General features: G+C 50.4%; 1 protein-coding gene across 2 annotated transcripts in view; it reads left to right on the forward strand.

The window, feature by feature from the left end:
• The window catches only part of LOC119114765 (Hexokinase A), a 35,051-nt gene extending 28,159 nt beyond the window's left edge, over window positions 1-6,892 (forward strand). For both annotated transcript variants that reach the window (XM_037238796.1, XM_037238795.1), the window contains exons 6-10: window positions 465-608; window positions 1,822-2,026; window positions 4,170-4,286; window positions 5,549-5,708; window positions 6,238-6,892. In XM_037238796.1, the coding sequence (XP_037094691.1) occupies window positions 465-608; window positions 1,822-2,026; window positions 4,170-4,286; window positions 5,549-5,708; window positions 6,238-6,318 (707 nt within the window). In that variant the 3' untranslated portion in view covers window positions 6,319-6,892. The remainder of the gene's footprint in view (window positions 1-464; window positions 609-1,821; window positions 2,027-4,169; window positions 4,287-5,548; window positions 5,709-6,237) is intronic.
• Window positions 6,893-24,108: the final 17,216 nt, after the last annotated feature.

Consider the following 24,108-nt stretch of genomic DNA (forward strand, 5'->3'; position numbering starts at 1 on the left):
GTATAGACGCGCATTGACAATAAATGAGCTTTGTCATGCCAGGAGAAGCTGGTAAACAGCGAAGACATGCAAGCAATTCTATCGTAGCATTCGCCGTTCCAAACAGCGATGAATGACGCAAGTGGACACTCAGATCCTTGTTGATGATCTCAGATCGAGCGGCGAGTGCTTAGTGAGGGGCAGAGGCTGGCTGTGCCCGGACTATCTGACACGCGCCATCCCCCCCCCCCCCCCGGCACTCCCCTAGCGAGTGTTCTGTATGGGACAGAGGCGGGCTGTGCCCGGACCGTCTGACACACGCCGCTCCCAAAGCACTCCCCCAGCGAGTGCTCCGTGTGGGGGCAGAGGCTGGTTGCGCCCGGACCATCTGACACGCGCCGATCCCAGAGCACTCTCCCAGTGAGTGCTCTGTGTGGGGCAGAGGATGGTTGTGTCCGGACCGTCTGACACGCGTCGTTTCCCAGGCACGGGCACGAACGCGTGCTATGTGGAGCGTCTGGAGAATGTCGAGCTGTGGGACGGCAGCTGGGAGGAGCCGCGCCAGGTGCTCATCAACACCGAGTGGGGCGCGTTCGGCAACAAGGGCGAGCTGGGCTTCATCCTCACAGGTCAGGTCGGAGGAGAGGAAAGCCAGCGCGCGTTAAATGTCAGTGGGGGCATGCATATTTGTTGTTTCTGTCGAAGCTACCGCGAACCATTCTCAAAACTGCATGATTTGGTTTTCATCGCATGCATAGTCGAGCTTGGCATGCCAGCTCAACAGCTGAGTGGTGTGCTGCTGGCTGTGCAGTTGGCCACTTCTCTAGTCCGTGAAGGGTTCCTTCTCATTTCCGGCACTACAGGCAATTCATGATGATAATTTCTGTCTTATGCTTTTGTCAATGTAGTCCAAACCTTTTTATCAGACGAATTTCTTGGATCAGAGTTCACTTTAACCAGTGTTTTGTGTATGAACCTTAACTCCGCTATCCGATCGAAAAATTCCAACAACAGTTTTGTGGTGAAAGCTTAGCACACCGCAATGCTGGGCACGGTCTGCCCACGCTTTGACCTCATCGGGCCTGGAGCGGTCGCTGCCATCTGTTGCATAACATTCCATCCCATCCAGTATGGACAAATAGCGTGCGCTTATAGTGATTCGATACGTTACCCCGCCCGGATGGGACGGGAGGTGGGTGTTCTAATCAGTGGAGCTGCGGGGGTGGGCGGCGCCACCATGAGTAAGGTATGCGCCTGTAGTCAGGCACATGGCTTGAAAATCCTATCCCCTAACAGCAACATAAGTTCAGAGCTATAGGTCAGATGATGATACCTTGTCATGTTAGCCACTGTAGTACGTGTTACGTACTTTAGGTACTTACGTACTTTTAGGTACTTACGTACTTTACATACTTACGCTAAAGTACGTCTTTTTCATTACGTCTCATTGCGTCTTCAGTCGCAGGAACGCGAGCTGGGAACTGCATTCTGATCGGAGGCTTGACATGCCCGCGGAAAAGCTATGTATTGAAGCACTTAGTAGCGTCACAAGAAAATGTTCCACTGAAGAGGACCTTCAAACGTTTGAGAATGCCTCCCGCGCTAAACTTTCAACAATGCCCTGTGGAACAGCGACCGTCTCCCAGTCCCAAGCGGCTCCACACCTCATCGTCAGTTGCAAACTTTTACCAAGAGATACGGCGGCCGGAACTCATACGTCACCCCCTCAAGTCCCCACCTCTTACCAGCTCTTACGTCACCTTCCGCTCACAGGGTCTGACCCCCCCCCCCCCCTCCCCAACTTCACCACCCGCGACTGCTGACGGCGCTGTTTGTTCGCAGACTACGACCGAGAGATCGACCAGCACTCGATCAACCCCGGCCGGCAGCTGTTCGAGAAGATGATCAGCGGCATGTACATGGGGGAGCTGGTGCGCCTGGTGCTGCAACGCCTCACCAAGCGGGGCCTCCTGTTCGGCGGCCTGGGCTCGGACACGCTGGCCGAGAAGGGTACCTTCTTCACCAAATACGTCACCGAGGTCGAAAGGTGAGTCCTGCTGAGCTGCGCCCCTCCCCCCCCCCCCCCCACACACACACCAACGTCGCCCGAGGCAGCGACGAGGCAGCAACGGGGGTTGAGCAGGATGTGTCGTCGAAGCCGAAAGGCGGGGACGGAAGTGCGGATCTCACAGACCGATATGCAGACTTGATCAGGCACTCAGGCCGATGTGCAGACTTGTCCGGACACCTAGACGTTGCCAAAATCGAAACACGCCTGTTACCGGATGCGTTTCTGAATATGAAAGGTAGACGCCTGGCTTAGTGCGTTCGCGAAATGGCGAGGGGGAGAAGCAATACGGACCATTGATGTGTTAGCGGTATGCTATGGATAGTCAGACTGCGTGCTATGTCGTCTGGAACAGAACCTGAATGGGCTCGTGGCTTGGGCGTGGACAGGTTTGTGGCTTATTCAGTCACCATACAAACTGATGTTTTCAATGTCAACATCACGCTTAGAGTTTTTGGGTGTGTATGAAAAAATTGTGAGCTGTGCCCCCCTCGTCAAATTCTGCAGACGCCCATGGTAGCGGGACAGTTGGGAGCGTTGGCCGGTGGGCTCCGCCGTCGTTGGCCGCCTTCTGGGCCGGCTGTCGCCATGGGCCGGCTGACGCCATGGAAAATCGATGGCCGAGCTGTGCCAGCCGCGGCGGAGGCTCACAGCCTCGGTCCGCGTTATGGCGTCGTGCGGGTTGCAAGACAGGTGCGATGCGTCCTAAATAGCTGCTGCAAGGCCTATGAACATCTAAAAGGCTCTAGTGCGCTTCTGCCTTCGGAGCAGCAGCATGACAACATGAAAAAGGTGTGCGGAGTGTATAAATGAGCAGAACATGTGCTTAGATTTCAGAAATGGATCCCGGGCTCAGATACTGACAGTCCCAGATTCAATATTTACAAGACTCAGTATTTTTTTTCAGACTGCTAAAGGATGTCCTGGGATCCAGAATCTATCTGGAAATGATACCGGAAAATCTTAAGTGGTCTTGCATCTCTCTTTAGAGTTTTCCCGGGGGAGTATCCTTTGTTTTGGACCCATATTGCGATTTTTGGAATGATCCCTTGGATCCAGTTTGATAAGAAATTTTGTTTGTGAATTGCTTAGGCCAGTTAATGTAATGTATGCAACCTATGCTTCCTATTGAATGGATTCACAAGTTCGCCTTGATCACATGTACAAAATATATTTACCTTGCTGACTAACAAAAGCACACCTGTTCGCTGATAACCTTCTAAAAGTTCGCTGATTTTATCAACTAAATGTGTCGCGCTCAGAAGTTCTGCCTGTGCTGCAAAACACAGACATGGATCCTGAAATCGGACTCCTGACTCTTCTGGCTTGAAATTTCCGGAATACAGGATCCACGCTAAATTTGTGTCGAAAGATTAGCTGAGATCCGGAATTCTGTCTCTCAATTTACCGCATGATTTCTCAAGGATCTTGGATCTAGTGTGAAGTTACCTTGGACGACCCTTTAGACAGACATATAACTGGAGCCCCAGAAAAGATCCCAAGATCCAATCCCAGAATCTCATAAGTATTTGACCTCATGGGATCTTGGATCCACCCTTGGAATTCAGACTGCGTCTGCCTTCGGAACCCTGGATCTTTTTCCCATGTTTTTTTTCAAGGAACGCTTGGAATATGGAACTTTCCTTTGAGATTCAAGAACATGTGAACATAGGAACACAAAAGAATACGCCTTGAGTAGGATTGGCGAATTTCTAAATTAAATTTGCACGCCACATGCATGCTTGAGTCTTACTACATGCACCAGAGCTGTCCCTGTGATCTGCCCCGTGACGGACCAGTGTGGACTGCTCAGTGCACCAGAGCTGTCCCTGTGATCTGCCCCGTGACGGATCAGTGTGGACTGCTCAGTGCACCAGAGCTGTCCCTGTGATCTGCCCCGTGACGGACCAGTGTGGACTGCTCAGTGCACCAGAGCTGTCCCTGTGATCTGCCCCGTGACGGATCAGTGTGGACTGCTCAGTGCACCAGAGCTGTCCCTGTGATCTGCCCCGTGACGGATCAGTGTGGACTGCTCAGTGCACCAGAGCTGTCCCTGTGATCTGCCCCGTGACGGACCAGTGTGGACTGCTCAGTGTTTGAGTAGGCCGCCTCGCTGTTCCAGCGACACACCGGGCGACTACACCAACTGCCGGATGGTGCTGGAGGAGCTGGGACTGGAGCACGCCACAGACGAGGACTGCGAGAACGTGCGCTACGTCTGCGAGATTGTCTCCCGGCGGTGAGGGGTTCACTGGCGCGACGCGGGCGGCGCCGGCACGGATGGCAACAGTGAAGGATAAACACACGACGGCAAGGGAGGGGAGGAGTGAAGCCACGACCGGGACGGAACAGGACGGAACGATGACACGCTGACATGTTATGGGCAGGACGGAACAGGATGGAACGATGACACGCTGACATGTCATGGGCAGGACGGGACAGGACGGAACGATGACACGCTGACATGTCATGGGCAGGACGGAACAGGACGGAACGACGACACGCTGACATGTCATGGGCAGGACAGGGCAGGACGGAGCAACGACGCGCTGACATGTCAGGGACAGAACAGGAGAGGACGAGACAATGCCCATTGAAGAGGTGTGCTGGTATAGAAATGCTTAGCCCGGCTATGTAAATTTTCTTGACATTTCTTTGTTCGCCACATGCAGCATTAGGCCAATAAACGCTTACCGGATGCCTGCAATGAACTGCGAACTGTTTAACTTCTATTAAGCGACGATATCCATGGCATACGTACGGCAATGATTGCCAGCCCGGCATAAACTATTTCATTTGGACTCATATTGCTTCACTCTACCTCGCATGCTTGAGTGCCGTTCCCATGCGTGCTTCCAGCGCACGACAGCAGCGTGCTGTCGTGCGCGTGCAGCGTGCTCGTGTCGTGTCCTCACCGGTGCCCTCTGTCCGTCATAACACCCCGCCGTCGCGGGCCTCACCGGTGCTCTCTGTCCGTCATAACACCCCGCCGTCCTGGGCCTCACCGGTGCCCTCTGTCCGTCATAACACCCCGCCGTCGCGGGCCTCACCTGTGCCCTCTGTCCGTCATAACACCCCGCCGTCGCGGGCCGCGCCGGTGCTCTCTGTCCGTCATAACACCCCGCCGTCGCGGGCCTCACCGGTGCTCTCTGTCCGTCATAACACCCCGCCGCCGCGGGCCGCACCGGTGCTCTCTGTCCGTCATAACACCCCGCCGTCGCGGGCCTCACCGGTGCTCTCTGTCCGTCATAACACCCCGCCGTCGCGGGCCTCACCGGTGCTCTCTGTCCGTCATAACACCCCGCCGTCGCGGGCCGCACCGGTGCTCTCTGTCCGTCATAACACCCCGCCGTCGCGGGCCTTACCGGGCCTCACCGGTGCTCTCTGTCCGTCATAACACCCCGCTGTTCCGAGCCTCACTGGTGCCCTCTGTCCGTCACACCGCCCTGCTGCCCCGGGCCTTGGTCCCGGCCGCTGACAATGAGCCCTGTGCCCCTGCAGGGCGGCCTTCCTGGTCGGCACCGGTCTGGCGGTGCTGCTCAACAAGATGGAGAGGCCGAACGTGACGGTCGGCGTGGACGGCTCCGTCTATAGGTTCCACCCGCACGTACACAACCTCATGTGCGAACAGATCAGCAAGCTCATCAAGCCCGGCATCAAGGTAGGTGGTGAGCGGGTGTTGAGCTGCGGGCCGGCAGATGAATTGTGGGCTTTGTGGATGTCACGGACCTAAAGCCGTTGGTGATGTGAAATGTGGCGGTCGTCAATCGTGTCTTCTTGTAAAGCATCGAACGGCCAGAAGAAACAGACAGCATTTGGTCGGAAAAATTGCGTTTTCCACTTTGTTACACTGTTATTGCCCAGGGCTGATGGAGCAGTCGTATTATTGTGCCTTTCTATGCTCGACGTGTGTGAAATTATATATCCACTGCACGCCTGAGAAATCAGAGGTACTGGGTTCCGTTCTCCACGGCGTCCGCAGTTCCCGCCAGAATGAGAGGCAGGCGACGCCATGTAGTCTCAGCAGCTGAGTGCGCCGTAAAGTCCCGGTGACGAAGACGACGACGAACTCATACGTCTATGTTGTCTGTCGCAGCGGCTTGGGAGAATTAAAATTTGCCCTGGTTCTGACATAGGTAATAACTTATCTTCACTGTGATTTTATTACCACAATACTCTGTTACCCACAGTTTGAGCTAATGCTGTCGGAGGACGGCAGTGGACGTGGCGCCGCCCTGGTGGCTGCCGTTGCAAGTAGGACTGCTTCATGAGCTCACCAGGTAACCGGATCGCACCTTGGACAAGCCTCGAAGATCCCCCCCCCCCCCCCAGCGCGCACACCACGCGGCCGTGTGCCGTAGGCGAGGAGCGTGCCAATGGATGGCACCAGAATAAGCTTCACACCAGTGAACAATATCGCCGGCAGCTCTTGATGAACTCGCATTCCACGATGTTGGCCGCCTGGCGGCTGCTGCATGAACTAACGTTGCCTGGAGGTCCCCGCGGGATCTGGTGGATGCTGAGCGCCCTGCCTGGTGGTCAGTGCACAGTCGCTCCTGTTACTGCTGGAGAGGCCCTAGTTGCTTGAGTGGTTTCGTTGCTGCAGAGATGATGGTGTCAGTTGTTTTTCAGTGTATTGGCCCTCCGTGGGCACGGTTGGTGATAGATGTTTTCACGGCTCGATTTCATAGGTCACTGTCGTGTACTGCCGTAAATTCATGACCGATATCTATTCTTAGCTGTCTGTTGGCAGGCTGCAGCAGCCGATGGAACGTATTGTCAGCCCTGTGCCGTGCATAGCTGCTATTTTAAGGAGATCGGTGATGGAATACATATTATACCTCGTGTTTTTGTTCTGAGTCTGATCAATGTCTGTTCAGATGTAATGTCACAGTGCATGACACCCAGTCTGCACTGGTGCAGTTTGTGAAACAAATTAGCGAATGAGCCAGCGTCAGTCGACCACATCTACAGAAAACCAGCATTCAAGTCTGAAAATCTGATGCGTCCAACCTTTTTTTGCAATGTTGGTGGGCTGACCACAGAGCTGAATAAAGCGAATGAGCACGAAGGGCTGGAGGAAGCTGCACCATCAACGCTGCAATGGTGTGCTCGGCTCAACGCTGAAGAAGCTGCCGTGTCATGCATAGTCACCCTGCCCCGTGCTCGCACTATGGCAGCGGCGAGACACGAGCTTCATGTATGGCAGCACGACCCAGCGGCGTCCAATATCGGCTAAGCCTTGCGCTATGCATAGACCGAGACGCGACCAAACACATCAGGTCATATGCTGTTCGAGAGCCTCGCTGGCGTCACCGAACCCACGTGAGCGGGCGCCGCTCCGCCGCCGGTTGGAGTGTTGCAAATTTGTGTGACGTTTTGAACTGAAATGGCCACCTTGAAGACCATTCGGTGCAGTTCACAGCCCTGTCTTTCGTAGCGCCTAAAACCATCCAGCTTCTGAGTTACACGCCCGCGAAGATGTGCATACTATGTCAAGGTCAATTTCTACGCGACATTAGAGCTACACAACAAAACGTATACTCCAAAAATGTTCAGTCGTCACCACTTCTACCGAAAAGAACATATACGGTCATTGCCTACAGCAGTGCAGAATCTGACGTCGCTGCGCTGCGATGTTTGGAAATCATTCTGGTAAAACCATCGGCGGGGTCAAATTGACCTCCACCCACATACGTTTACGCTACGATTTTTGCTAGAATCGCGAGCGGCCCTCGAAAATGTCGGCTGAATTTTGCGACGTATTTTCGCTTTTTTGAGCACACTTTTCACTTTAACTATGTCATGGCATCAACAAATGTGAACAAGGAGATAACTTAAATCAACCATAGTTATCAATACTCAATTGGGTTCAACAGCCCATAATGAAGATTACACAGTGACTAATGGCTGAGTGGGATTGAAGTTAGAAGCAAACTGCTTCCATCGGATGCATAGAAATACGCTCTAAACACAACGGCGATGATGAGTTTGTTGTAAGTGTGATGTACAAAATGCACGTGCTCTCAATAAGAACGCCACATGCATGCGTATATTCGAATTGTTGCGCTGCCTGATGTGAGGGTAAATTTCCGTTCAATGGGCATGTCATGTTATGTGAACCACTTAAATTCCATATTTCGTTTCTTTTCAGGCAGTGCGTATACGACCTCCAAAACGGAGGGCGGTTACGCACCGGGCTTATGCACCCTCCAAAACAGAGGACGGTTACACACCGGGCTTTTACACCCTCCAAAAATCTTTCAGATGGTTGTGCGTGTCAAGCATACGCGGATTGGCAATCTTGGAGGGAAGCAAGTGGAAGAATGTAGAATCCCGTGCGAAAAGTCGGCTCTATGCGTGATAGATATCAAGCGATCACGAAATTCATCAACTTACTCTGAACCAGTTCTATTCTGATCACGATTTTTCGACCGCCGGGTCCGCATCTCCAGTGGGTAGATGGTTACCGTGTTAGTCTCGCACGCGGGTAGCCCGGGTTCAAATCTCGACGGTTACCGACGGTAATCCGGTTACCTGGTCTATCGGCGTGGCGCGATGCTGTCAACACGCTCCACTTCTAAGCGGGATGAATTTTAACTTGGGCTTTTTATATCGGACAGTACCATAGTTTCCAATGCCAGGGGGAGGGAGTCCGCACCCTACAAAGATACTGAGGATCCCGTGAAGGTTGACCGTAAATCTAACTGAGTGTGGCACGCTGAATAGCCAGTGGAAATGACGCATACGACGGCGCCGGCATGCAGAACTACGTTCGGAAATTGCGCGCAAAAATTCATCGGCGCGTATTCGATTGCTGCTCAAAGGCGACGGCACCAAGGCCAATAGGGACGGAACCTGAACGATCATAGGTGCCGCAGGAGGCCAACAGAGTGGCTCCCGTCAACAAGAATAGGGCCCTCAGAGCAAGCAAAAAGAACTGGGGGCCAACGTAGTGGGCCCCTAAACGATCGGTAGTGCGTTGACAGGCTGACATAAGAAGCCCCGGTCATAGCACAGAACCCTCCGAACAAAGGGGAGTTATTCAAGACCATAAATTAATACCCTTGCGCAATCAAGAGTGCACGGGTAGATTAACAACACGAGTCTCCATAGGAGTGAAAAGCCAGCCGCAAATGAGACCAAAGGGAGAGAGTCCTCGATCAAAAGTGGAGGGCCCTGAGCATTGAGTGTCTCCGTGCCTTACCTTATTAGAGGTCTAGCAACAGCACAAGGCCCTTCAAGCCGGAAGAAAGAACCTGAAATTTATATGAAGGGCCACTGAGCAAGTGATTGTACTCTGGCTTATGCGACCCCGGAAAAAGTGTATACAGCCTTTCGGACGAATGGGAAGAATCCGTGGAGGAAAACCCGATTGATCAACAATGCGCAGGCATAGAGGCAGATGGCCTCCCAACAGCACATTGGGCCATACGAAAAAATGGAAAGAGATCGAGGGTAACGTGAAAAGCTCCTTAGCGATCAGATTGACGCGGAAAGTGGACATATAGGGACAGGCAGCCAACAGCGTAATGCCTCTAGACAGCGTAATGAGCCCCAAAATTTTCCCCAAGCAACATTTTCCCAGTCAGCGAGGAATGACCTTCGTTTACTTATGAACTCTTTACTTTTGCTAGCAAGGGTTCTTGGTCATCTGTAGGCCCAAAGGCATCCAATTTCGTTGTGTTTTTGTTGCAAGGAAACTGCGTCTGTCTGACGGGTTATGGGCTCCTTCGGAGCCTTTAGGTTCCCTCGGCATGGTCGATGGGACATGGTCCTGTGACTCTCCCTCCCCTCCCCCCCCCCCCCCCCACCCTCTGCATCCGCCACCGGCCCGGGCAACTGAATAAATGGGGCCCGCTAAGAACATAGCATCATCCATTCAAATAAGAAATGCTCACGACGCAATGTGTAGGGCTCTGAACGATCGAGTGCGCCAGAACAGGTTAACATATAAGGCCCCAGTCAAGAGTTTGGGGCCCTCCATTCAAAAAGGAAGTATTCAAGACCCAATGTAGAAGGCCCCCGTATGATCGAGTGTGCCCGAGCAGGGTAACAGACAAGGCTCCCAAAAAGAGCGTTGGATCCTCCATTCAAATAGGAAGTATTCAAGACCCAATGCAGAGGACCCTCGAATGATCCAGTGTATCAGAGCAAGCAAGCATATAGGGCCCGGTCAAAAGCGTAGGGCCCTCCTTTCAAATAGGAAATACGCAAGACCCAAGGTAGAGGCTCCCAACAAGAGCGTAAGGCACCGGATAGGAAGGCATTCAAATGGGAAGCACTGAAGATCCCAAATGAATGACCCCAGAATGATGGAATGTGCCCGAGTAGCATATCAGAAGGAGCCCGACAAGAGCGCAGAGCCCTTCAGTCAAATAAGAAGTGCCCAAAATCCAGTGCGGAGGGCCCCCAAAAGATGGATTATACCCGAGCAGATTATCAGGTGACCCAGCCAGGTGAGTAGGGCCCTAAATTTAAACACCAAGACCCAGTATATGGGGCCCCGAACAAACCAGTGTGGCCGAAGGGGCGAACAGATGGGATCCCCGACAAGTGCGTAGGCTCCTCCATTCAGATAGGAAGTACCCAAGACACAATGTGGAGGGCCCCGGATATTCAGTGTGCCCGAACAGGTTGACAGATGGGGCTCCGGCAAGAGCGTAGGCCCTTCCGTTAAGATATGAATTACTCACGGCACGATGTAGAGGGCCCCGAATAACCTGCTCTGGCCCCGAGTGCGCCAGAGCAGGTGAACAGATAGGGCCTCTTAAAAGAGCGGAGGGCACTCCATTAGAAAAGGAAATACCCGAAACCAGACGAAGAGGTATCCCACGATCGAATGGGCCCAAGCATCTTATCAGATGGGGGCTCCGACAGGAGCTTAAGGCCCTCCATTCAATTAGGAAGTACCTAAAACCCCGTGCGGAGGGCCCTGGTAGATGGAGTGTACCCGAACAGCTTATCAGACGACCCCGGTAGGGGCAGAGGGCCCTAAATTCAAACACCAAGAACCAATGTGCAGGGCCCACCAGCAATCCAATGTGGCCGGGGAGGCGAACAAAGGGGGCCCCCAACAAGTGCGTAGGGCCCATTCAAATAGCACGTGTCCAAGGCCCAACATAGGCCCCGAACGATCAAATGTGCCCGAGCAGGTTATTAGGTAGCCCCCCCCCCCACAAAAGCGTAGGCCCCCATTCAAAACAGAAGTACCAAAAAAAAAAAACCAGTGTGGAAGGTCCCCGAACGACTGAGTGTGCCCAAGCAGGCTATCAGATGGGCCCCGACAAGAGCGTAGGGCCCTAAGCAAGTGACAGAGAATTGGAAACGCCCTAGACCAATGTACAAGACCCATGGGCATATCTCAGGTGTGTTAGTAGGTTGACCGATACCCACGTAGAAGGCCCCTGAGCAACGATTGATCAGAATATGACTGGTTCATAGTGAGTTGATGGATTTTGTGATCGTTCGATGCCATCACACATAAAGCCGACTTTTCATACGGGATTCTGCTTGTTTGCACTTGCTTCCCTCTAAGCCTGGCATTCGCGTATGCTTGACACATACGACCATCTGAAGGATTTTTGGAGGGTGTATAAGCCCGGTACGTAGCCACCCTCCATTTTTGAGGGTGTATGAGCCCGGTGCGTAACCGCCCGCTGTTTTGGAGGGTATATAAGCCCGGTGCGTAACCATCCTCCGTTTTGGAAGGTGTATACGGGCAGCCTTCTTTTCACCAACATGACAAAGTGATCAATGACCAGTGATTAAAATAAGCTTGATTAAAACACGCAAAATTGCGCATTATTAGATGGTATCGTTATTCACTGCACACAGCGATGCGCCTTAAACCTAAAACCTTTGCATCCAGAGTCTGATTTGATCCCGAATCGTTGAAATCCCTAAATCGGTAGAAGAGCGTAGCTACCTATTTTCAAACGAAGTAGCCAAACGAGTCCAGATGAAGCTTGAACTTCCCCCTTATGATGTCCCAAACAGACGTCAGGCTGTCAAAAACAATGTCACTGTTCCAATTAATCGCGTCACATATTAATCAGAGTTTAACAAAACGTAATTGCGTTTTATGTGACTGGTAATAACCCTCGACAACAAAAGTGAAGAGGCAGTTAGCAGACATCGTCTTTCTACGAGCCCGTTGACTGCGATGCGTAAAATGCTCGCAAAAAGAACGCATGTTGCCGCGCAGACACACCAGTCACGGCGGCGGGAGCCCAGCTTTGGGAGAGCGTTGAAATTATGCCGACCACATTCGTGATGTGGCGAAACACTTAAAGACAGGTTAGCTTTCCAGAGTAAGTGTTTATATATGTAGCTCGTCAACGAAGGCCATTCAGGCATTGCCTTGATAGTGTCAGCCTGGTTACCGAGCAGCCGACAGTCCTGTAGCGTCATCGCACGGCAATGCCCCTTCGTGCTGTTTGGATAAGGGACTGAGGCAGACTGGATTTATTGACGATGCATTACAATGATGGATTGATAGCTTTAGAGTGCTAACAATTCAATATTTTCAACACGTAATCGGGTTAACAATCTATCGCGGAGAACTTTCGTGCTTCACGGTTTCTCCTTTTGTAACTGAACTGAATCCACGATGTAAAAAATCGATGTCGCGCTGAAGTTAAAAAAGATAGCCAAATTTTGGCTCAAGCGATTCTACAACAAAGAATCATTGGCGTAAGCATCACGCTAAGCTGCGGTAAAAACGTGTTTGGGTTTACATTTGACGAAGAAGAGAAAAACTCAGCCTATAAAATAGTTAACTGTAATGTCTTCAGTTATCGCTCAATTGCGAATATCATATGGAGGCTGCGGCTTTAAGTTGCCCAGTTGCCCCTCCATGGTGAGACTACTACAAGAAAGATAAATCAGATCGTCTTCGTGTTAAAGTCACTCTTTCCGACGTTTTTCAATATTCAAGCTCAAAATATTTCGGTGGGGAGTGGGGGGGGGGGGGGGGGTAGGCGAGCATTTGACGAGAGGCGAATCAAAATGGGGGGAGGGGGGGCTGGGCTCTCACAAAATAATCCCAAACGACACCTGTGTGTTACACAGCAAAACCTGTACCTCAAAAACTCATACCAGTCATTACCTGTACCGGAAAAATTATACAGACATTGCTTAAAAAATTGCGATATCACTTATTGATAAACTCAGAACTCTTCCCATTTCAGTACAAACAGTGGCGCAGGTAGGGGGCACACAGGAGGCACGTGCCCCCCTTAGGTTCTACGATTTATAACCCCATTTGAGAGTCCCAGAGGGCCCGAAAGGCCGGCCGGGATGGTATTCAGGGCCCCGGCCCCCAGGATCGGGCACTTCAATGCCAACCAGAGGGCCCTGCGCGCCTAACCAGGGACCCCTGAGTCGACAAGTGCCTATACAGCGGCCAGACCTCACCAGTAGCGCGCAGTCGGCTCCGCGTCGACATGGGCTTAATGACCCATCTCCCACGCAAACATAAAGCCGAAGACAGTGAATTACATTGGTCGGGGTCCCAGCGTCTGTCAGGGCTCCACGGCGCCCAATAGGAGGCGTGTATTGTCCCGGGGCCCCGACTCGGCCAGAGGCAGTGCGAGGAGGCCCGAAGAGCCTTAAGGACCCACCGGGGTCGACCATCAAGGGCCCAATGGAAGGGCGTAAGGATGCGAAAGGGTGATGGGGAGTGTTATACAGGAGCCCCGCCCCTGAGAACGACCCTTCAAATCGGCTCCGCTTCGGTATGGACCTGAAGGCCCACTTCCCAATCAATTACAAAGCCGGGCCAGTGATTTACGCTGATTAAGGCCCCAGTATCTGTCAGGGGCCCCCTGGTGCTTAACAGGGGTCCTGCTGAATTTCAGATCAATGGCCAAGCTTCGGATGTGCAATAATCCCCACACGATAAGAGAAGAAGGCCGGTACGCCAGCAGCGGCTCGAGACAACGGAGGTGACGAGGCCATCGACGGGTGTGGGCAGCGTGACGGCTTCACCGCTTTCCTCCAATCAGTGCGCGTGCCGTGAGTGCGGCAGCCATGCAGTGCTGCCATCTATCCGACCGATGGCGCCACCTACTGGAGCATCGATAAAATAGTCAGCTTCAATCGAATTGAAAATGATCGCTGGTAGGTCATTCACCGATAGTCATTCCTACATACCTCATGAACGGCGCGCAACGTGAGCCGGAGTCTGAGAGAGCTCCAGGAATGACCCGTCTTGGACTCGGCGTCGGTCGGGGCCCGTCCCAGCCGGGCAGCTCGGTCTGTCTCCGCTCACCGTCGAGTGGGCCAGATCAGGCGGGTCCGTCCCGCATGCGGGCTCAGCTCACCCTCCTGGAGCATCTTCTGGGCAGACAGGCACAGTGCAGAACCCTCCTCACCGGCCGGCAAGGCCGGCAGAAAGCCCGGCGGGCCCTCTTCACGCGCCGCCGTGCTGAGCCGCGCAGCCAACTGGCGACTTGTGTGCTGACGACCGTGCTGACGCCGGCAGTTGTGACAGAAATACTTTGAGTCAGCTGAGACTTTATGCAACGCGTTGGATTAACACCACATGGGCCCGGAACAGCATCAAGGTTGGAACTAACGTGGACGCAGTCAACATTCAATTCGTCTGCATTAAGTTGACAGCTGGGACATAACAAAGGGGGTGCCACAGGGATCATGGCCCTTCACCGACACAGATGTTCTTTACCAGATGTAGAGCAAACTATCTTGAAAACGGGTTAAACATAAGCACATTTGACATTTGGTCGCTCCCTGAGGAAAATTCTGGCTACTTGCCTGAGTGATAGTCATCAATCAGGGTGTTCACAGCTGCGGGATGAATAGGAAATATTGTACTGCGTTTTTTTGCGTGCATCATCACCGAAGTCAACCGATAAGCTAGTTATTACTGAAATGAGACTAGTCATCGATGGCCCCAAAGGGACTATTCTGCATCTGAAGATATTGAAACAGGCATCACATATGACGAGAAAGTTCACTTACGAGTAATGATATACGTAAAAGTGGAAAATACTGTTCTAGACAGCATAATTTCTTTGTTTCATAAATGTGCTCCTGAATACGCCATTGCTTGATTGCGTCATCGTACCTTGCAGGACAATGATTGAGAGCCAACTGACGGCCGTTATGCCTGTAATTTCTGCTAATGAACGAATAAACAAACGTATGAACAACTCTGCAATTCTGTTGTTTCTGGTCTATATCGCCGCACGGCTAATGAAATGACAATATTGGAATGACATTATTGGAGCTACATAGATTTCCTGGGCGACCCTGACAAAGTCTCCCTAAAAAAGCCCACACACCTTCGCGGGTATGTAGCTTAGAAAATAGAGGGGTGTAGGCCTTAAGAAGGGCGGCGCTGCGAACAACACCGCCCTGCCATCTCTCGGCAAGTTTAAAGTGCTACATGTTAGTGCAAGCATGTCAATTTCACATGGCTGTTTTGGCAGCACCTCAATGTGATACAAACATTCCATGACGCAATCAAACAATGGCGCATTGAGGAGCATAGTTACTACAGGACGAACACGTGCCATCTAAAGCAGTATTTTCCACTAAAAAGTATGACAATTGTTACCGAAAGTGATCTTATTTCATCATATGCGATGCTTGTGTAAGTATCTTTAGACGTGGAATATTGCCTTCAAGTCACTTTTTCATGTTTCGTGGTCTGCGCAAAACTTGTCGTTGATATCGAAACGGCTCCAAAGTCCAATTTCCCTCCCACTCCCACCTAAACGCTCAGTTTGGACCTCCGCAACCTTCTGAAACTTAAGCATGTGCATGCAGAGCCAGTTAGGTGAGAGCTCAAAATTATATACATATTCTGAAATGTTCCAATAGTTGTTTCACAGGTAAAATATACAAAGAAAGTTTAGCTGTAATGCCGCGTCAAGTTGAGGGCAGCTGTCGGGGCTTGTCAAACCTTTACAGCTCCCCGTTCTGTCCATGCTGAGAGGAGCATCTATGTTTTTGGTGAATCATGCATAATTTAATGACATAATTCGTGTCTTGTTAACTCTGGTCTAGTTTTGTGTTGTTGCATCTTTTTTTTGGCATTAGTTAGCGATGTTCGAAACTTTATGCGCTGCATCAAGCTATGTTCACTGTGATATTCGGTCACATATCATCGGAGAATTAGAACGTATAAAAAACGTGACGAATTTACTGCCAGCTATATTGGTAAAAACCTTGAAATATACCGACCTTCATGTCAAAGTGAATATTTAACGAAACAGTTACGAAAACGTGACGATCGACACAACCCGTCTGAACTGATAGCGGCAATCGTCCGGCGATGCCAGTAACACAATACGAAGCGTTTCAAGCATGCCTTTCACGAGTACTGTTTTGAAGTCTGAGACCCACCTCGCAACTTCTAGCCGCGGATTTCCGTGGCAACCTTTAAAAGTCGCGCATTTTAACTTACGCTCTTTATTCCCGAGGCCAAATACATCCAACAGCGTTTAAAGCCGTATAACATCGATCCTACATCGATTACTGAAACCTGGGTACCATCATCGAGACCCAACAAAATGATATTGATGCCTGACATCATCTCACACCGGGACAAAGTGAGGTAACGCCTTGAAGCAGGAGTATAGTTTTCAATGAAGCACGGAGAGACTCACCTTCTAAATCTGAGAGGAAAGTAGGTGAAATCTGGTGAGAAGCCTGTTTCTAAGCTCCTTTTACTGCCGGGTTTGGACGTTTTCCCCGCTCAGGGCCCCAAATCTGTTTTGCAAAACTACACCCGGGGGTGAAAGCTTCATGACCGCCACACGCGACGAATTCGTCACCACAGCACTTCACCGCATGAACCACAGCACCGCTCCAGAGGGGAACGCGTCTGAGTCAAGGGGAAGCTGGATCAAAATCGCTGTAAGGTGATCGACAGCTCACACCAACCACGTGATGACGCCACAATTTTCAAGGATCTTAACTATATTGAAGACAAACTGAAAACTGAAGCGTGTTCTCACAATGCAAATTGCACAAAAATGATGCCGAAAAAAACACATAGGCGGAGCTGTAAACTCCGATTTACGAGCTGTCCTGTTTCTAACACATAAATCTGAAAACGTTGCTTTGGAGAGTAAATTTATCAAGCATGAACACATTTCTCTAATGGATATATTGCTAAAACAACAGAACGTATATGATCGAGACAATAGCGACAATATGACATCGGACAACTGATAACGAGCTTTTTCATGCCAGGAAAACGGGAAGAGTATCATAAGTGTTCAACAGAATCGAGACAAGGTCAAAAATGAAAAAGGCCAACGTGTGTTGCCCAAGGACGTCAATCCTTTGCAGAATCAACTATGGGAGCAAATTGTACATAACACGTTTTAAGCCTGGCATCATTAATATTGTACGTAAGGACACCGATGGGCTGGAGCTGCAGTCTCCATAAAACCGAGCGTCGTTGACCATTGCTAACACCGGACATCGGGCACCGGGCGTGCGAAAACGGCCGCTGTGAAATAATCAGTTTTAAACTCTTTCAAAATCAACCCGTATTATTGAAAGACAAAAGTGGGGCTTGAGACTCAACTTAAATTCTGAGATTCAACTCTGAGCAGCTCTACCGGCAGAGTAAAACAAAAGAACTGAGGTTTTACCTTCACTCTTCCAGTCCAACCACTAGGCTCCAGCAATTTTTCATCGTGCTATAAATATTAATTTGCTCCTTTTGTTGATATAAATATTGTGCAAGCTGAAAAATTTGCTCGTAATGCCTTTAAAATGTCCTTATTAATATCTTAAAGGGCCCAAAGATAACTCGTACACATGTGTTACCGCTTTCGTCCATCTGTTGCCTGCCTCCTGGTATTATTCGGAAGGCAACGTCGTGCTGCCCTTGGACACTGCAACGCCGGGCATCGCGGTTTTTGCTCCTAAGACTTGCACGCACGCATGTTCATAGCTATCTGATCTATTTTTTTTCGTGATCTTATTCTGAGTAGAGATTGAACATTCCCAGACGAAGGTGGGCTGGCAATGTAAAATAACATTAAGCGTAATACACAACTTTGATTCCATTTCGATCCACAAGCTATGTTTGCGAAGTCCTCAATGCTTATGCTTCTATTCACTGAAATATCAGACTGAGGGGATCTGATAGAGGCATGCAAGATTATGAAGGGGAATGACAAGGTAGATCTACATGGAACACTAGAAATTAGGCCGAGGCATAGAGGAAACCAGTTTCAGTTAGCAAAGCTAGGAGTAGAACTATGAAGAGGCGGGTGTCACTTGGTCAAATAGTAGTGAACCATTGGAATGGCTCACAAACAAATTGTGGGGAGTCCCTATCTGGCAATATTCAAAACCCGTTTAGAAAAGTTGCATCGGTCTGAAGCATATCGTTTATAGTTAAGCTTATGTAGGTCAGGTGGTTAATTTTGGGATGTATAAGGAGCTTGAGGTAGGCCAACGTCTATGAGCTCTTGTGGCTCTTTGCTGGCCAGATATCTTTGTCTTTGTCTTATGTCATATCTCTTCATAACCTACCCAAATCCTGGCGGAAGCCTCTGAGTGCTATTGGTAAGCTATTGCTTTGGAAAAGTCCACTGAACCATTGGAAAATTGGTAGCGCCGGTAGTCTGATCTATGAAGTCATTTAAAACTTGGCAATAATAACCTTGGTGTTATTTTTTTGTGAAACCCTGCCATGCACATCGCAACTTTATGCAATTGCGCAGAAGTGCACAGGAATTTCACATGTGCTGTAACATCATCGTCATCTGATTCCCAAAAGCCTCCTGCGTAAACCTGCAATCACCAGTGCTGCCGACTATGTTTTGCTGCATCACCGTTGTAGGCGCAACATCAGCGTTCTAGGCGTGCTGCACGGACGCTGCGTTGGAAAGCTTTTTCGACAGGTGGTAGTGATAAGTGATAAAACCCCTTTGAATGTACGATCATCACCAGTGCAGTCCAGACTTCAGAGGTAGTTATTCTGGCTATATGTAGTTATATATATATATATATATATATATATATATATATATATATATATATATATATATATGAATATCTCGTGGATAATCAATACTTAAGGGGATCAACTCCGAGCAGCCTTTCGTACCTGAGCCCTATCAGCGACTTCCACAATCACCTCATCATGTGGCTCGTGGTTATCTCGATGACGCAGTTTCCAACTATTCTCCACAGGTGGCGCTAGGGTACAACGTCATCCTAAGTCCCGTTCAAATGACATTTTTTCAGTGGTGCCCGTTTCTTTTTGTTTAATAACTTAGCGCCGAGAGGATTTTCTCGGACATTTGCGCGCAATCTCTTACATCTCCGAATGGCTCGGACTAAGCCGTCTGGGGTATTGTGGACGCCACATTCCGGTTCCGAATAGTGCATGTCGGCGTCTTTCGTCCGGGATATTGTGGACGTCACACCTCGGTTTCAAATATGGTGTGCTGGCTTGCGGTCATACCAAATAAAGGTAAAAGGATTATGATTTAACTGTTGGCATGACGTGCATTGAAAAGCGATCAGACTTGCTTCTACAATATGCCCAAAAGTGAAGTGGGTGGTGGAATAATGTACTCACAATAAAAATCCCTTAGATAGGCACATACTTCTAACGCCGCGAAGCTATCATGTCACATGACAGGCCCGCACGCTTATTACCAATACGACGAGAGTTTTTGTTAAAAGACCTGGACGGGCACCTGCGTCGTAACGCCGTCCAGAACGGGGCCGTCCAGCTTCCAGCCGACGTCAACAGCTGATTCGGCTGTCCAGCTGAAGATAACTGGCTGTCCAGCTGAAGATAACTGGACGTCCAGCTGAAGATGACTGGCTGTCCAGCTGGAGCTGACTGGCTGTCCAGCTGAAGATAACTGGCTGTCCAGCTGAAGATAACTGGCTGTCCAGCTGGACCTGACTGGCTGTCCAGCTGAAGATGGCTGACGGTCCAGCTGAAGCTGACTGGCTGTCCAGCTGAAGCCGACCCGACTGGGTGGTGATTCAAGCTGGAGCTGAACTGGCCTCTCCGCTGGAGTTGACTGACTTGATCAGCTTTCACCTTGGCCCGCCCCCGCGGGAGCCCCGCCAGAGCGGCCGCATAAACCCCGAAGACACCTGAACCCCTGTGCCGAGCACTGCTCGGTAACGAATTACTCCCACGACGGCCCAGCATTTCCTCACTGCTTGCCTCTCTCCTTAATCTCACGGCGTCTGCACGTCTTTCCTCATTCATCGCTTTATCCTGAATTCCGCAACGCCCCGTTTATCTGGGGCATGCCGCATGCATCAGCTATAAGCGGTTAAAGGGAGCGCCCCACCTCTGTGGCATATTTCAAAAAACACACTGTGGTGAATTCTCAAGACCATATACGTCCAGTAATAACACCGAGTAGTACCGCGGCGCCACCATTAAGATATAAAAAGGATATAGATTCCTACAAGTGCTTTGTAATAGCATTACACTGCTCCCTTTCGTGTAGCCATGGAGTGTCCCAAGTCCGCGACAAGCGTAATTGTCGCAACCGCCGTCGTCATGACGACAGCGGAGAGCCAGTCAGCGCTAGCTAATCACCCAGTCAGCACCAACTAAACAGCCAGTCAACTCCAGCTGGACAGCCAGTCAGCTCCAGCTGGACAGCCAATCAGCTCCAGCTGGATAGCCGGTCAGCTCCAGCCGGACAGCCAGTCGGTTTCACCTGGACAGTCAGTCAGCTCCAGCTGGACGGCCAGTCAGCTCCAGCTGGACAGCCAGTCAGCTCCAGCTGGATAGCCAGTCAGCTTCAGCTGGACAGCCGAGTCAGCCAGTTACCAAGAAGAGCATTGGTTGAAGTTTAGACCAGCTTGTCACTATAAACAAACAGGTATCCGTTTCCCCAAAGTAAAAATGCGCTTCGAAAAGAGAAGCTGTGGTAAGAAACATATGAGGCAAATCAAAGCCATAGCATGACGTTTCGTAGAATTCGCGGGATAATAGCCTCACACTTGCATATCTTTTCCTATGTGTGTTTTTCTCTGAGAGTTGCAAACTTTTGTAGCATTCATTACAAAACATTTTAATGAATTAGTGCGTTGCAAACATTACAGGACACACACGTTCGAAAAAGCAAAGCAAATTGGACGTATTTTCACAGTGGTGAGCAGGGAATCCTAGGAAATTTCTCCCTCGGAAGCAGCTACTCCATACAGAAATTCTGAGCTATTTAGAGGGATTTTGAGAAAGCTGGAATTACTGATCAAATACAATGCGTCTGATCTAACAATAAGTGAAAAGTACAAAAGGTGGCATTCTTTCTTTAAGTGCCCCATGGCGGAAGGCCCGCCCAAGCGCTCACAAGCAGTCCGAACAGGAGCCCTTGTACATGGTAAGACCCGGTAGCAGAAAGCTCCCAGATGGATGCAGTGTGCCCCATCACAGCCGCGTCCCCCACCACAGGACCACAAGATGATCATGGCCGGCCGAAAAAAATCTCAAATGAAAAATAGCACTACACTGAAGTGGCCATTATGGGTCAAAATAGTCGTAATTCAAGCCAAGTCTAACATCGGATGGTTATCATGACCCAATTGTGCATAAACACGTGGGAAATTGTCATATTTAGAACCTTAGTTTTTTAATTATTTGGTAGTCTGGCTAACTGTGGTTTTTAAAAAGGCAGCATGGCTTACTTAGAATATTGTTCTCCGGCGACTGAGCAATCAACCAGTGGTATAGAGACGATGTAAAAATGTGGAATTGGAACCGATGAGTTAAGGTAGATGTTTGGGCGGTATAGCGCATAGAACGACGAAAAATGGGTGGAAAATACAGAAAATGAGTCGGTACATGCAACGATGTAAATGTCGTCACGATCCTGGTCAGTGCTGACGACAGTGCGCTGCATTAGGCGCCGCTCCCATGCGCTTCGGATGCCAAGATACAGTATATAATGTGAGAGCCATAAGGTAATCTGTCTTGGGAAAGTCCATGTTGGCCACTTCTGCGCACGTGACACGAGGCAAGTGCAGCCGCAGTTCGGAACCACACGATTTCACGTTCAATAGTCTACCGAGGCGTGTCAGTTTTTGGCGTCGTTCCGACCCCTGGTTGCCGAGGTTCACGAATTTCGGGCCGTCCGTGCAAGACCAGTGGGCCTCAAACGGTCCTTTCACCACGTGCCACGAACCCCAGACTGCAGCGGCTCGTGATCTTCCCGTGGAAGACCAACTCATGCGCCCGCGCATGATGTCCAAATGTCATCATTCAGTGACCCGCCATTCAGCCCATGGACGGCGCTACGCAAAACGGGACGGGCAAATACACTAATCAATATGGGCGGCACCTCATGATCATTGCTAGGAGAACCTTTTGCCAACAAAGCCATCGTTTCATTCCAACAGGGTTTTTTGATGTGAAAGTAAGTCTGAAGCCTCATATTGATGGCGAATAAGCATCGTTATATAACAATAGTGTTCGTCAAATGATGGTGTGTTTTGTCTATGGGCAAACCGGTACACTTGCCTGTTGCAATATCCTGGGCGTATGGCTAACAAGTTTCTTCATCTCCTTTTTACATTTAGTCCGAACGTATTGATTGCATGGATTTCTAGAATCGCACGTCTACTTTAAGAGTGCTTGTTGCATAAGTTCTGACTTCATTACACAGTCGTGAAATTACGGGTCTGCGGCAGAATTTTGCGGTGAAAGCCGTAAGGGGTGTTTCACATTTCTATGAGCTTTGAACTGAAATAGCTATCTTGAAGGCCTTTAGGTGCTGTTCACAATCCCGCTTTTCTTAAGACCTAAGCCCCTCTGCTACATACCCGCGAAAATGCGGAAAGGTATATCGAGGGAAGCATTTCAAAGTCTACATTGCATTCATGACGTGATATTAACGCTATTCAAATCCTGCCATTCCATAAGCCATGCCGCGATCAAGGCAAAAACAAATTGTCGAGACGTTCATATCTGGAGTTCGTGGGCGCGATTTCAAGACATTCAATTGGCTCTCAATCAATGCTGTGCAATATACGACAACGTAATCAAACCATGGCGCAATGAGGAGCGCATTTATTCAACAAAAATGTGCTGTCTAGAACAGTCCTTTCCACTTAAAAAGTATACGAATGCTTATGAGTGAGCTGGTTCCATCATATCTCGTCTTTGCTTCAATATCTCCAATTGTGAAACATTCCTGTCACATACCGCACAAGTCTGACCTCCATCCTGCACGTTGACGTCACCTGACCTTTAGCGCGACCGTGGCCACCGGCCTCAGGCAATCTCAGTCAGGGGCAAATAGCGAGCGCCCAGAGTAACTCGAGCCCACTCCGCCACGGGTGGTCGAATCGGAAGACAGGCGCTTTAGAAAACTGGGCTATCGGGACGAACCTTCTGCATTTAAATGCTAAGGAGCATGCATAGCATCACTATACCCCCAATGAGTCCTATGATACAATGGCAAAGAATTACACATTAAAATACAAATACTGAGCCGAGAGGCAGCGTCTTAAAAATAAAACAGACGTGACCAAGTGCATGCGGCTGCAAAAAGTGCAAGGCGACAATTCCGCAGTCCAGGTTTCTCGCTTCGTCTCTCGCCACTATTCCCACGAAACTTTCTTTTAAACCTGTCGATCAGTCAGTTCCAGGTCTCATCACAGAATGTCATGTCCAGCAATTACCAGCGCAATGTCTTACTCACCAGTGTACGCTCGCTTGCCCACTGTGCAGCATACGTGGCACACGCACGCCGGCCCATTCACAGTTCACTCCGCATTCATTCATTCGTCGACCTCTTCATTGAAACGCGACCCGAGCGTGGCTCTCTCGGTCACAAAGAGCGACGAGGCGACGGCGGATCCGTTCAGGTCTGGCGTGCCGCAAATACCCGCGCACACACGCGCGAGCGCCGGGTACCTGAACGCACCGACGGCCTGGCGCTTCCGGCAGCGGGGGGGCGGGGGCTACGCACACGTGGAGAGGAGCGCCCGGCCGCTGCCGGGGTCAGCGCCGGTATTGATCGTCCTCAGGCGGGACAGTGGGGCGGCCCGGCGGCAGAAGGGCAGGAGCAGCGGTCACCTCCTGG

This window comes from Pollicipes pollicipes, unplaced genomic scaffold (genome assembly GCF_011947565.3).
Source record: "Pollicipes pollicipes isolate AB1234 unplaced genomic scaffold, Ppol_2.1 Scaffold_3087;HRSCAF=3621_pilon_pilon_pilon, whole genome shotgun sequence".
NCBI classification, from domain to species: Eukaryota; Metazoa; Arthropoda; class Thecostraca; order Pollicipedomorpha; family Pollicipedidae; genus Pollicipes; species Pollicipes pollicipes.